The 12914-nt window shown below is 42.5% G+C and overlaps 1 protein-coding gene across 5 annotated transcripts in view; it reads left to right on the top strand.

Moving 5' to 3' along the window:
- Positions 1–12914, top strand: part of LOC141348951 (acid-sensing ion channel 1-like) — a 206190-nt gene that overhangs the window by 143586 nt on the left and 49690 nt on the right. For 4 of the 5 annotated variants that reach the window (XM_073865243.1, XM_073865240.1, XM_073865239.1 and 1 more), the window contains one exon: positions 8687–9022. The exons of the other annotated variant lie outside the window; for it this stretch is intronic. In XM_073865243.1, coding sequence (XP_073721344.1) covers positions 8687–9022 — 336 coding nt within the window. The remainder of the gene's footprint in view (positions 1–8686; positions 9023–12914) is intronic. 5 annotated transcript variants of the gene reach the window in all.

The raw sequence follows: 12914 nt of genomic DNA, 5'->3' as shown, positions 1-12914 counted from the left end.
CTCCCCGTCTCCGCTCGCCACGGGTACACACATCGTGCCGGTAATTTCCTCTCCCTCGGTATCTGGGGGCCTGGGAAGAGCTTCCCAGCCCGTCGCGTTGGCTTTTACGCACGATCCGTCTCGGTTACGCATTCAATTTGCCCGGCTACCTTACAAATATTCAGGCATTCGCTTCACCACGGTGAAGGCTGTCGATGCGCACGTACTGCGTGCGGAGATTGCTGTCCTATTGGCGAAAGGACGCGATCCAGCCGGTCCCTCCAGCCGAGATAAATTCGGGGCTTTACAGCCCTTCATTGTACCCAAGAAGAGTGGCGAGTTGCGTCCGATCCTATATCTGCGCGTACTGAATCGAGAATTCACAGAATTCACATTCACAGAATGCTGTTCAAAATGTTTACGCAGAGGAGCATATTTTAATGCATCCGCCCATAGGATTGGTTCGCAGCCTTCAACCTGAATGACGCGTACTTTCATGTCTCCATACTCCCCCAACACAGGCCGTTTCTCCGGTTTGTGTTCGAGGGGAGGGCATATCAGTACAAAGTCTCACCGTTCGGGCTTTCTCTCTCTCTCTCTTTTCCTGTGTCTTCATGAAAGTTGCGGATGGCGCACTGCAGCCCCTGAGAGAGAGAGTGGTGTTTGCGTTTTGGCGTATTGGCTCATAATAGCTCAGTTTCGTCAGATGCTGTGCACACACATAGATCGTGTACTTAAACACCTCGCTCGTCTCGGTCTTCAGCCCAACTGGGGAAAGAGTAAACTTTGCCCCGTGCAGAGAATCTCTTTTCTCGAAAAGTAACGGGATTTGGTCGTTTTAGCAACACGTCTCATAGAAGCGCGTGTTCAGTGAATTCTGGCTTGCCTCAACATTTAAAGGCAGGGTTGCGGTTCCACTGAAATAATTTTAGAAACTTCTGGGGCATATGACAGCAGCCGCGGCCGTGACACCGCTCGGGCTGCTCCATATGAGACCGCTTCAGTGTTGGCTTTATGACCGAGTCCCGAGGAGAGCGTGGCTCACCGGCTTTCACAGTATTATAATTACATCGAGATGCCGTCACACTTTCACCCCGTGGTCAGACCCAGCGTTTCTCAGGGTGCGGGTGCCACTGAGAGGTCTCCAGGCATGCTATTGTTGGCAAAGATGCCTCTACCACGGGGTGGGCAGCCACGTACGGCGGGCTCGTCGCTTCGGGGGTCTGTTCGACATTCCAGCGACATTAGCATAAATTGCCTCGAGCTGTGCACTGTATATCTTGCGCTCGTCCGTTTCGTCAACGTGATTTGATGCTTAAGATGTAGTGCGCACCGACAACACTGCGGCTGTAGCGTATATCTATCGCCAAGGCGATTTGCGCTCTCGTCACCTGTCGCATCTCGCCCGTCTCTCCTCCTCTGGAGTCAGAAGTATCTGAGGTCTCTTCGTGCCATTCACATGTCGGGGTCGCTGAACACAGCGGCAGTCGCGCTCTCACGAGCAGCGCGCTCCGGCGAGTGGCGACTCCACCCCCGGTCGGTTCAGCTGATTTGGAAATGTTTCGGCAGAGCGCAGTTAGATCTGTTTGCTTCTTCAGAGACAACCCATTGTCGCCTGTTTTATTCATTATCCGAAGGAACACTCGGCGTGGATGCACTGGCACACAGCTGGCCGCGGGGTTTTCCCCAGTAAGCTTTATTGCGCAGACACTGTGCAAAGTCAGGGAGGACGAGGAGCGCATTCTATTAGTTGCGCCGTACCGGACAACTAGGAATTGGTTTTACAGAGTTCACTCTCCTCGCGACAGTCCCTCCCTGGCTGACTCCTTGGCACATTATGGCACCCTCGCCCCGATCTGTGGAACCCCCATGTGTGGTCTTTGGACGGGGCGCGGAGGTTTTAGGTGGGTTACCCCAGGCGGTATCTAACACCATCGCTGCAGCGCGAGCACCGTCTATGAGACAGGCGTATACGCTGAAATGGAACCTGTTTGTTGTTTGGTGTACCTCTCAGCGAGAGGACCCCCGAGAATGCTTGATCAGTATTGTGCTTTCATATCTCCAGCACCGCTTGGAGAAGAGGCTGTCACCATCTACTATTAAAGTAGATATCGCGGCAATATCCGCGCATCACGCACCTATAGACGGTAGATCTGTGGGTCAGCACGATCTGGTCATTAGGTTTTTAACAGGGGCACGGAGGCTGAATCCTTCGCGCCTCCCTCTATTCATCCTTGGGACTTGTCCATGGTGCTGAAAGTTCAGCACTGCCCTTTCGAGCCTCTGCTGACGGTGAGCGTCAAGTTTCTCACTATGAAAACTTTGACGCTCCTCGCATTGGCTTCTATTAAAAGGATAGGGGATTTTTATGCATTTTCGGTCAACGATTCGTGCCTTCAGTTCGGGCCGGCTGAATCCAGCGTTAAACTGAGACCCCGGCCGGGCTACGTGCCTAAAGTTCCCACCACTCCCTTTAGGGATCAAGTGGTGAACTTACAAGCTCTGCCTTTGGAAGAGGCAGACCCAGCTATGGCTTTGTTATGTCCTGTACGTGCACTACGTGTGTATGTGAATCGCACTCAAAGCTTTCGGACCTCAGAGCAGCTCTTTGTCTGTTACGGTGGTCAGCAGAAAGGGAAAGCTGTCACTAAACAGAGGATGTCTCATTGGATTGTAGACACAATCGCCCTGAAATATGAGAAACAGGGCATTCCTTGCCCTTTTTGTTTGAGAGCCCATTCAACCAGAAGCGTGGCTTCCTCTTGGGCTTTGGCTCGTGGTTCCTCGCTTTCAGATATTTGTAGAGCTGCTGGCTGGGTGACACCTAATACGTTCACTAGATTCTACAGTGTTCGTGTTGAGCCGGTATCCTCTCGAGTTCTCTAGTCAGATCAGTGAGAACATCGAGGAACGGCTCCTGTGTCGGCTTGGAGCCTTTCTTTTTGGCTGCGCAGAAACCGCACCATTATGGAAGGCCATTAAGGCAAAAACATTAAAAAAAAATGATTTTTGTCTTTTCCACCGCTATGTGACCGATGTTGCGGAGCATCGGCTGCCAGCCTCTCACTAGATGTATTCTTGACTATCTGGGTGAGGCTAGCGCCCACATTGCGCCCCCTAGTGGTTTCTTTGTGAGTATTTCCGTGGAAAGTTTATGATTTACCACGTTTCCCTTAGCGGAGTTCGTTCCGCGCCTCTCTAGTGTTGCTAAGAGAGTGTATTTTTATAGACCTCGTGTCTTTTTATCCATCACCTTAGTGGTAGACCCCTAGAGGGTTTTTCTTCCGCAGCGATCTTAGTCCCGCCTGACGAGTTCGCTTCCCAGTTCGCCTAGTCACTATCGTGGGTTAAGGAACAAGTAGTGACCGGCCTCTGCTTCAACCCCATTTCCGTTCCCTTAAAGAGGAGAGTTGGAGGGTTTATGCAGGCACTGGAAGGGTCAGCTTCAGTGGCGCTTTGGTAGGGATTCCCAATTCGTCGGTCACGACGTGACGTCGTAGTGACCGACTGAAAGGGAACGTCTCGGTTACATATGTAACCCTCGTTCCCTGAAGGAAGGGAACGGAGACGTCACGTCCCGTCGCCACAGTTTGCTGTTCCACTGCTGATATCGGCCGGACCCTTTCCTTCTGTCCAGCTTTCTCAGCAAAAAATAGCTGATTTGATAACTGCACCTGCCGCTCATTAAATAGCTGTGCGGCGGGGCGGCGCCGGCAGATGCAATTATCTGCATGCCAAGTTCATTGGCGTTTTAAAGGTTTCTCGAAGCAGATAGGTCACCCGCGAAGCGGTTCCCAATTCGTCGGTCACAACGTGACGTCTCCGTTCCCTTCCTTCAGGGAACGAGGGTTACATATGTAACCGAGACGTTTTTTTACTTTTACTTTGTATTTTTACTCAAGAAAGTAAAAGTACACAATTTTTATGTAATTAGGTATAAAATCAATTTGAATATGCAATATAAAAGGAATACACAAACAATATGATTCTATGCTTTAGAATGTAGTGAAAATTTTTTAGTAAAGTAAATTTTTTCCCAAGACAACACTCAATTTACTCAAAGTACTCAAGTAGTGTCCGCCTCTGCTTATAATGATACCGTAGTTTATTATAAGCAACAGGTTTTTCTGTGTGTGTTTGTTAATTCAGCTTTGGTGTCTAATTTTGGATCAGGGCCACTCGAGAACAGCCGGCTTCATTAATTCGGTCTCCATAAACATTCACACATCTCCTTGTGTTAAGTAATGCGTTTATTGCCCAGCAGGCGGGTTCAGATGTAAGTGGACGTCATTTCTCACAGCAGTAGTTTAATTGTATTACATCTATATGTGTGTGTGTGTCGTTTTTTGTGTGTCTGCGTGCGTTTTTTTCTCGGCTGGCAGTATCCATGGTAACGACAGGTCTATTGTAGCTGTTGGTTGAGAGGGTCTTGAGCAGAAATGATGGTCCGTCCCTGCGCGCTTGCGCTTTAAATGAAATACACGCCCTCGAGGGGCAGGCACAACACAATAACATCTCTACTGCCCTCTAGTGTCTGATGATAACATTACTCATATCTCCACTCCATGAGATCTCATTGCTGCAGATAAAATCACACATATAATGGATTTATGTGGTTGTTTCTATCTCTTATTTTAAATGGTGTGTGCATAGTAAGGCCGGAATTAGATTAGATTGTAACTTGAGAAATATACAAATGTGTTTTGAATTCATTTCTCAGAGTGATTGAAATGCTGAGACTAACATCATTCACACACTGAACTCTACTGCCATCTGCTGGATACTGAATGATTCATGAATGTATCTGACATAAAACATTAAGGATCTTAGGCTGGATTTACACTGCAGATCTTGATAACCAATTCCGATTTGTTGACCATATCAACATCAGTTAAAAGCGGCTGATATTAGCATTTACACTTGGAGAAACAATTCAAAGTAGACATACTGACCCAAAACATCTTAAATGACAGAGGAAGTAAAATGTCTCGATATGCAATGGACACAGACAAAATTGATTATACAAGATTATAGACGGTTTCAGCAGTAACAACATAAACAAGCACCTTTCGTGGTCAACACGTAACTTCCGGTAAACTCCGCTAAGAATAAATTTACAACAAAGTACTTTAAACGTAGTTTGTTTATATAACAAGCAAAAAAACAACACATAGATTACCTCGGAAAACAAAACATTAGTTATTTTTGACGAGGTATTTGTTCAAGAGTTCAATTTAGCAACTAAACTAAAGTTTGGACCAGACGCGTAATCGTAATTTTCGAATCCGTTTTGAGCGATAGGTCCATTGAAGATTTTGTGCAACTACTACACCACATGCAATACGGCGATCAAAAGTGATGTACTTCTGTGTATTACAATCAAAACACTGTGCAAAGTGAAAATTATTAATCCTTATTTGTTCAACTTTATCAGTAACATTTGAATCCTTTAAAAAACTATTGATTAATGATGTGTAATACATTATTAATTTAATATGTATGCGCTATTATTTTAATATTGTTTCCATATCTCTCCAAAAATTATCGGTGGTCTTTGTCATATATGCATAGCTATTTATTGTTTCATTCATTTATTTATTCCGCTACGGTGAATATTAGAATGAAGCCACTTGCACTGGAATGAGCTTTTCTCCCCTGTTACGATTAAACTAAAAGTTAATTACCACTGCCACTAGGAGGCGAACTCCGACAGTCGTGTCCGAATGTCATGGACAGTGAAAAGGCGCTTAGGTTGAGTTGTCGCGCCAAAGATGCGCTGCTGACTATTCATGTGATCGTGAGTTGACGTCATTTGCCAGCGTCGCATTTTCAATGACGTCTTGAGATTAGAATGTCCTTACATTGCAGATGCGAATGCATGTATCCAATTTTATTCCACATATAAGTAAGTCCTGAAACAGATCAGAGAATATTGGAATCTATTAGCTTTTCTCCCCTGTTACGATTAAACTAAAAGTTAATTACCACTGCCACTAGGGGGTGAACTCCAGAAGTCGTGTCCGAATGTCGTGTACAGTGAAATGGCGGCTTAGGTTGAGTTGTCGCACCAAAGGTGCGCTGCTGACAATTCATGTGATCCCGAGTTGACGTCGTTCGCCAGCGTCACATTTTCAATGATGTCTTGAGATTGAAATATCCGATTCGTCCGCTTATATTGCGGACGCGAATGCATGTATCCGATTTATTTCCACATATGAATGAGGCCTAAAAACAGATGCGCTTTTTCCTGCTTACACATCCATGGGTCATATCCGATCTTTATGTCACACTTGTGAAAAAATCACTTCAAACAGGAAGTGTAAATGCGGCCTTAGTTAGAATGACATTAACTCTTTCCCCGCCATTGATGAGTTATCTCTTCAATTAAGAGAAAATGCTTCCCTATCAATAATACGTTTTACGGCAATTAGGGATGCACCGATAGGATTTTTTTGGGCCGATACCGATTTAAACAGATAACTTCTGGCCGATACCGATGCCGATACCGATATTAAACACATGTATACAATACTATACAGTTGGTCTATTAGCTAGTTTATTTCTGCATCAAATTATTTTTACTGAAAATGGATTTGATCTAATTAACATTCAACTGACCAACATAATAAGAGAGGCACAAATTAAGCTAAAACAAATATAATAAGACAGCATGACAACCTTCAAAGGTGTTTTTTTGCTATTCAGCATTTATTTTATTAACAACATTAACTCATTTTTTTTTTACATATAATGGATTTCTTTATGCAGTTAATTAATAAACAATTGGTATCGGCCTTTCTCGTGCTATTGCCGATATGCCGATGGTTTCAAATTCATCAAAAATCGGCCGATAAATATCGGCGGCCGATACATCGGTGCATCACTAACGGCAATCCATATTTCTACTATTATCCACTAGGTGGTGTCCTTACACAAATTATAAAACATTGAGGCATCCATTGATCCAAAAACAGTAAAAAACTGTGTATGTTTTGATCATCGCTCTGTATCTGATCTCTAGCTAAAGTTTGAAAGCATCTTTCATTTAATATATTGTATGTTTATAGATTTAAAGAAGAACGTTTTCTGAAAGGCTTTAAACTTTTGTGAAATCATAAAGTATGTTGGCGCTGGCTGTCAACCTTTTTTATAAATTCTGGCGGGGAAAGAGTCAATGGATAGTTGACTCTCATGTTGTTACAAACTTATTTTGTGATATTTTGAGGAATGTTTTAACCAAACCAATCAGAAGCCCCATTGACTTCTATTCCTTTTTTCTACTATGGAAGTTAATGGTGCTTCAGATTGCTTTGATGCGTTTTCATTTTTGGGTAAACTATCCTTTTACGTTTTTAGTACACATACACTTACAGTAAGTGAGAAACATGATCGCGTCCAAACCAAACATTTAATTTCACAGCTATATAGTTGCATCTACTGTAGGTGTCTGTTGAATAGGATGAATTTACTGTCAGTCAAAGCACAGAAACCCATTAGAGACATCAATAAGATCATTGATCAGAGCAGGTAGACGCTGTAGATCGACAGCACATCTACAGTCAATGCTACAGACTTAAATGTCTAGAAAACCTCCTTTCAATACATCTGAGCAAATGTTATTCATGTTCGACTTCATTCATGACGTTCAGCTCAATAAATGCTTGCTAGCTTACAAATAAGTATGCAGGTAAGGTCAAGCATGCGTCGTGAAGTATTGTAGAAATCTGTTATTGAAGTGCACTTGTTTTAAAAGCACATACAGTACTGTACTGTAATATCTCTGTATCTGAACACACTCACACACAAATATCTTCATATCACAGCCTTGCTTTAAACTCACTGGTGTTTGTTCATGAGCTGATAACAGCGAGTATGTGTTTGCTTTCACGGGGTAGTTTTTATTAAAACACAACAGCTCTAAACGCTGTTTATCTCCCTGTAAAATTCCCATGACTTCCTCTGACCTTCCCGAGTCTTATAATATGGCCTGGATTGTTGCTGGTGTCCAGTAACATTATTAAAATATAGTCAACTCTCTCACTCTGGGCTTTGAAAGGCGATCTTGTGCTGACATCAGATGGAGACGGTGCTCTGGGAATATTCCCTGTCAATGGGAGGGAGTTTGGGGCCAGGAGGTTCATTACATCCCAACAATTCAATTCCTCCTGCAGATGTCCTGATGTTGAGGAGGCAGATATGTACTCCCATCTCGGTCTTCATTGTTAGTTGCCTGTAGATCTGGATTGTCCCGTTTAAAGAAGTTTGTGAATCTTTATAGTATATGCGTGGGACGATTTTGATCTCTTCCATACTTGTTTGGACCTGACCTCTGCGGAGTCGTGTTTGTCTCCCGCTTTAGTTCTGGATTTATTCGTCAATCATGGTACGAATCACATGCACTCTGTCCTTCAGTACGGACAATGAGCCCGTTGGCAGCTCACGTAGCGACAGCTTCGATGACCACTACAAGCGAGTGGTGTGGTCGACAGACGGCGAGCACGGCCGGTACAAAGAGGACTGCGACGAGCCGGACTCGTACGATGGGCCGGAATACGAAGACGTGCCCAACGTCGACCTGGCTACGTTTTGCGGCGGCTGCTCCCTCCATGGTGCCAACCACATTTTCGTAGAAGATAAAAAGTTTGGTATACGTCAAGGCTTGTGGGCGGTGGTCTTCCTGATGGCGGTCTCCATGTTTCTCCTACAGGTCGTGGACCGAGTCGTCTACTACTTCCAGTACGACCACGTCACCATTCTGGACGAGCGCAATGCTAAAAACATGACTTTCCCCGCCATCACCCTCTGCAATTACAACATGTTCCGCCGCTCGCAGCTTAGCTACAGCGACCTGCTTTTCATGGGTCCGCTGCTGGGCTACGAGGACAACATGGCCCCCGGGATCCCCTTGGCCCCGGAGCCCGACAGACAGGGCTCTCGGTTCAGCCTGGCAGAGTTCTTCAATCGGACACGTCACCGCATGGACGACATGCTGCTGGAGTGCAATTTTGCAGGGATGGAGTGCGGGCCAGAACATTGGAGAGAGGTGAGATTGTGTGAAAGTGATACCTAATCCTGGCTTAATCTAAACAGTTGTGGGCCGTGTTCGAATTATGTCAAAGATTATGGGGGTCCCCTAGCTAAGCCCCCTCCCCGTCATTATAGGGTCGCCGTGATTTCACGCAAGTAAAATTTTGGTCCTGGACCAACTTTTTAATCAAAGAAACCCCAAATTACCCTTGACTCAAAGCCTAACAATTTTACCCCTCAAATTAGTGTGAAATAATACTTTTGAAAGAATTTTTTAAAAGCCCCTAAACCTAAAGATTACTAAAGATAATAACTAAAGATTTTTACTGTCAACAAGATGAAAATAATCCAGAAGCAGAGACTGTCAAGTCCTCCAGAAAACAGCTTGAGGCGCACTAGAGAGTTAATTGGGAAATTGGGACAAATAATTGACAGTGGACATCTTGGACAGCTTTGTGGCAGCGCAGCAAGAGAATTTTAAATTCATGTAGTATTTTAATAAAAACCAGGGGGCACACCTAATTTATATTTTTGTGCTTTTGTGGGGTCCCTCAATGCTTATAGGAGGTCAGGGACCACCCCAGCCCCCCCTATAACTTATGATCTGTGTGGTATTTTGCACTGAAACTTAACGGACACATTCTAGGCACACCTGAGACTTATATTACATCTTGTCAAATTTGTCATATAGGTGACCTTTAAATGCAGAAGTCACATTATAAAGTATATATTACTATTCATTGGCCATTACTTCACTCACATTCACTAAATGTTGATCGAGAAACAGACCCAATGATATCAGTGGGTGTGCATTTTTAATTTGTGTGAAATAGATCATAATTTCTTGTACAGCAAGTGCCTTATGTGAAATATGCAGTACAATATAAACCGATCATTACCGATTTTTGATTCATATGCACATTGAGTTGATCTAATTGTTTTTTTATGTAGAAAATGTTTCCAGATGGTCCCTTTAGACTGATGAAACAAGCTCTGTCTGTCTGTGAATGAGACATTTGGTTTGTTTTGGCCGCTGATCTCAAGGTTTCCAGTCGGTGTTGTTCATCTCCTGTTATTGACTTGAATGAATTATGTTCTGCTTTGCTCTAAAGGCCAGAAATAAATTTGGTAGTGCTTACTGAGAAATTGCTTTAAAGCCCTTAAGTATATTTACACAGAGAGCTGGCGGTCAGTTATGCATCTGTGATGGATGTGCTTACGCATTAGTCTCTGTGTTGTAGGTAATCCATATAAACATGAGATCTTTCTGATCTTTTCATTACTTCATCAATGCTTGTGTTTTCAGCCAATTATCATTTGATTATTAACATCACATCGTGTGCTGTAGTCCCAGGTTGCTCTTGGGTGATGGTATATGTGACTATCCATCGATTAGCAGCGATGATATTTCGTGTCGATGGCAGGCGGGTCCGGGCCACACAGACAGATGGGTCAAGTTTCGGTTGGAGGGCAGAATTTAAGCAGCGGTCACTTCCTGAACCTCCATTAAACCTGGATCTTGTTTCACCTCTAGAGCATAGACTCGTGTTTCTCATCTGACTGATCATCATCACTTCGGCTGAGTGATCGATACGAGCTTCATGTAGTGAAAAGCCTTGTGATGTGTCAGGAAAGAGATTAAAAGTATTACAGCCGACAAAGCTTTTCATTTACACTAAACATGCTGTAAGAACATTCAACGTCTGGTGATGATTGTGCTTTAAGTCAGTCAAGATGAATGCATTCTTTGTAAACCTTTCATGTGAAGTATTCAACTTTATTAATCTTCATTTGAATCTAACCTCACATACAGCTTGTTGAGAGATGTGATGTTAGATATAAGATGTGATACTTTTCTATATTCCCTTACAATTCATAAATGATTTTAGCCGGAGGCCTTTTTGGAATTTGGTAACCACCTGCCTAGCAGCTACCCAGAAGATCTTAGCAACCAGATAGTAGCATGCTACACCTCAAATGACCTTAAAGTCCCAATGAAATAAAATCGTCTTATTTTTAATGTAATTTATCTGTGTAAGTTATTGTTTAAAAAAATCTGAAAATGTACTTCAGCGCTCTTGTGGCGATCATTCTCTGATGATGTCATCTAGACGGCCTGGGCGGGAGCAACTGTAACTCCGCCCCCTCCAATTGTCAGTCTACTGCCAGTTCCATTCCTGACTGAAACACCTACTTTTCTATATCCAATCAAAGCATAGTGGAAGACTCAAGCCACACCCACTCTTCCTCACGTGATATTCTGTTTCAGTCGAAAATACGTCACAACCTAAAAGTAAGGTCGATCGAGATAGCTCCTCCCTTAAAATATCTTAGCATTGTGAGCTTTAACTCTTTCCCCGCCATTGACGACTTATCTCATCAATTAAGAGAAAACGCTTCCCTGCCAATGACGAGTTTTTCCGGCAATGCTGCTATTCTTCCGCATCTTATAAAACCCGGAAGTATTGCCCTAGTCCGTGTATGTTTTGAGGATCGCTCTGCTTCTGATCTGAATGAAAAGTCCTTCACAAAAATGCAATTATTTCAGCTTTTTGCTCGAAATTTTGTATTTTTGAAGAAACCTACCAAAATTTGAGAGAACTAATAAAGGTAGGATGAAACGTTTTTTTATTTTTTTTTAGGAAGATGGTCTTTATTCATTTGATACATTGTATGTTTATATATTTTAAGAAGAACATTTATAAGAAGGCATTAAACTTTTTTGGAAATCATGAACAATACTGGCACTGGCTGGCAACTTTTGTTTTAAAATGCTGGCGGGGAAAGAGTTAAATGCAAAAATGCTATTAGACAAACAGAGTTTTTGTGTATTGTCGGACGATGTCTTGGCATATTGGACTCGTGTGTCTCAAGGTTAAGTTAGTATGTTATGTTAGTACTCACTTCTGCTTCTCATGTATTTCTTACAAAATATAAAATAAATCAGTATATAACAGTATGAATTTGAATGTAAATTCGATGTGAATCATACAAAAACAGATGATAGTTAGAAAATACAAATGTTAGGGCTGTCAAAAGATTAAACCCAAGTAATCGCATACAAAATAAAAGTTTGTTTTTGCATAATATATACAGTATGTGTGTGCACTGTGTGCAATTATTTTGCATATATAAATACAAACACATGCATGTATGTACTTAATAAACATTTACATGTTAAAATAAATTATATAGAAATTTACGAATTTGGTCATTAGCCGCCTTGTAAAATATGTGCGAATTGCCATGAGATTGCATTGGAAGTTGTCATGTAACAAGCATTGCCTCGCTGACTATTCTGTCTTTATCTTTATTAATGATGTCATCCTGTGTATGTCAGCATTTTATCTGTGAGAGTGCGATGATGTGACCTTGAAGATCAGGCTTAGATTATCTGGAGAATCAGAAACTTCATCCAATATTAACAATGCTGTGATGCAGATTTCATAGCATCTCCTCTTTCTTTCTCTGTCTGTCTCTCTCTCTCTCTCTCTCTCTTTAAAACACACACAAATATTTTTAACATTGGTTGATGTATCAGTCATGTAAAATCTTTCTTGACATGAAAGAACAGCTTGAATTAACAACATAATTTAATTTAATCCTGTTTACTTTTTTTTTTAAATAAATGCCCCTGATTCTTTCGTTGTCTGTAAAACAAATGTGTCCTGATGATGTAACTTGGGGTAACTTCATTTTATTTTGGGTTAAACTTTACAAGAAGGTTATATTTCTTAACATCGTTAAAGGGGCGAGGGGGACAGGTCCCCCCATCTGAGGGTAGTTACTAATGTAATTTGAACACAAGGTGGAGCCACAACACAGATATTCATATTGTCAGGATCACATTCATAGTTGTCAGTGAAACTCTTCAAATATTTAAAAAAAACATACCTACTACATTTTCT

This window comes from Misgurnus anguillicaudatus, unplaced genomic scaffold (genome assembly GCF_027580225.2).
Source record: "Misgurnus anguillicaudatus unplaced genomic scaffold, ASM2758022v2 HiC_scaffold_31, whole genome shotgun sequence".
Lineage (NCBI taxonomy): Eukaryota > Metazoa > Chordata > Actinopteri > Cypriniformes > Cobitidae > Misgurnus > Misgurnus anguillicaudatus.
The sequence above is the reverse complement of the archived record's forward strand: the minus strand, read 5'-3'. Positions and strand labels throughout refer to the sequence as shown.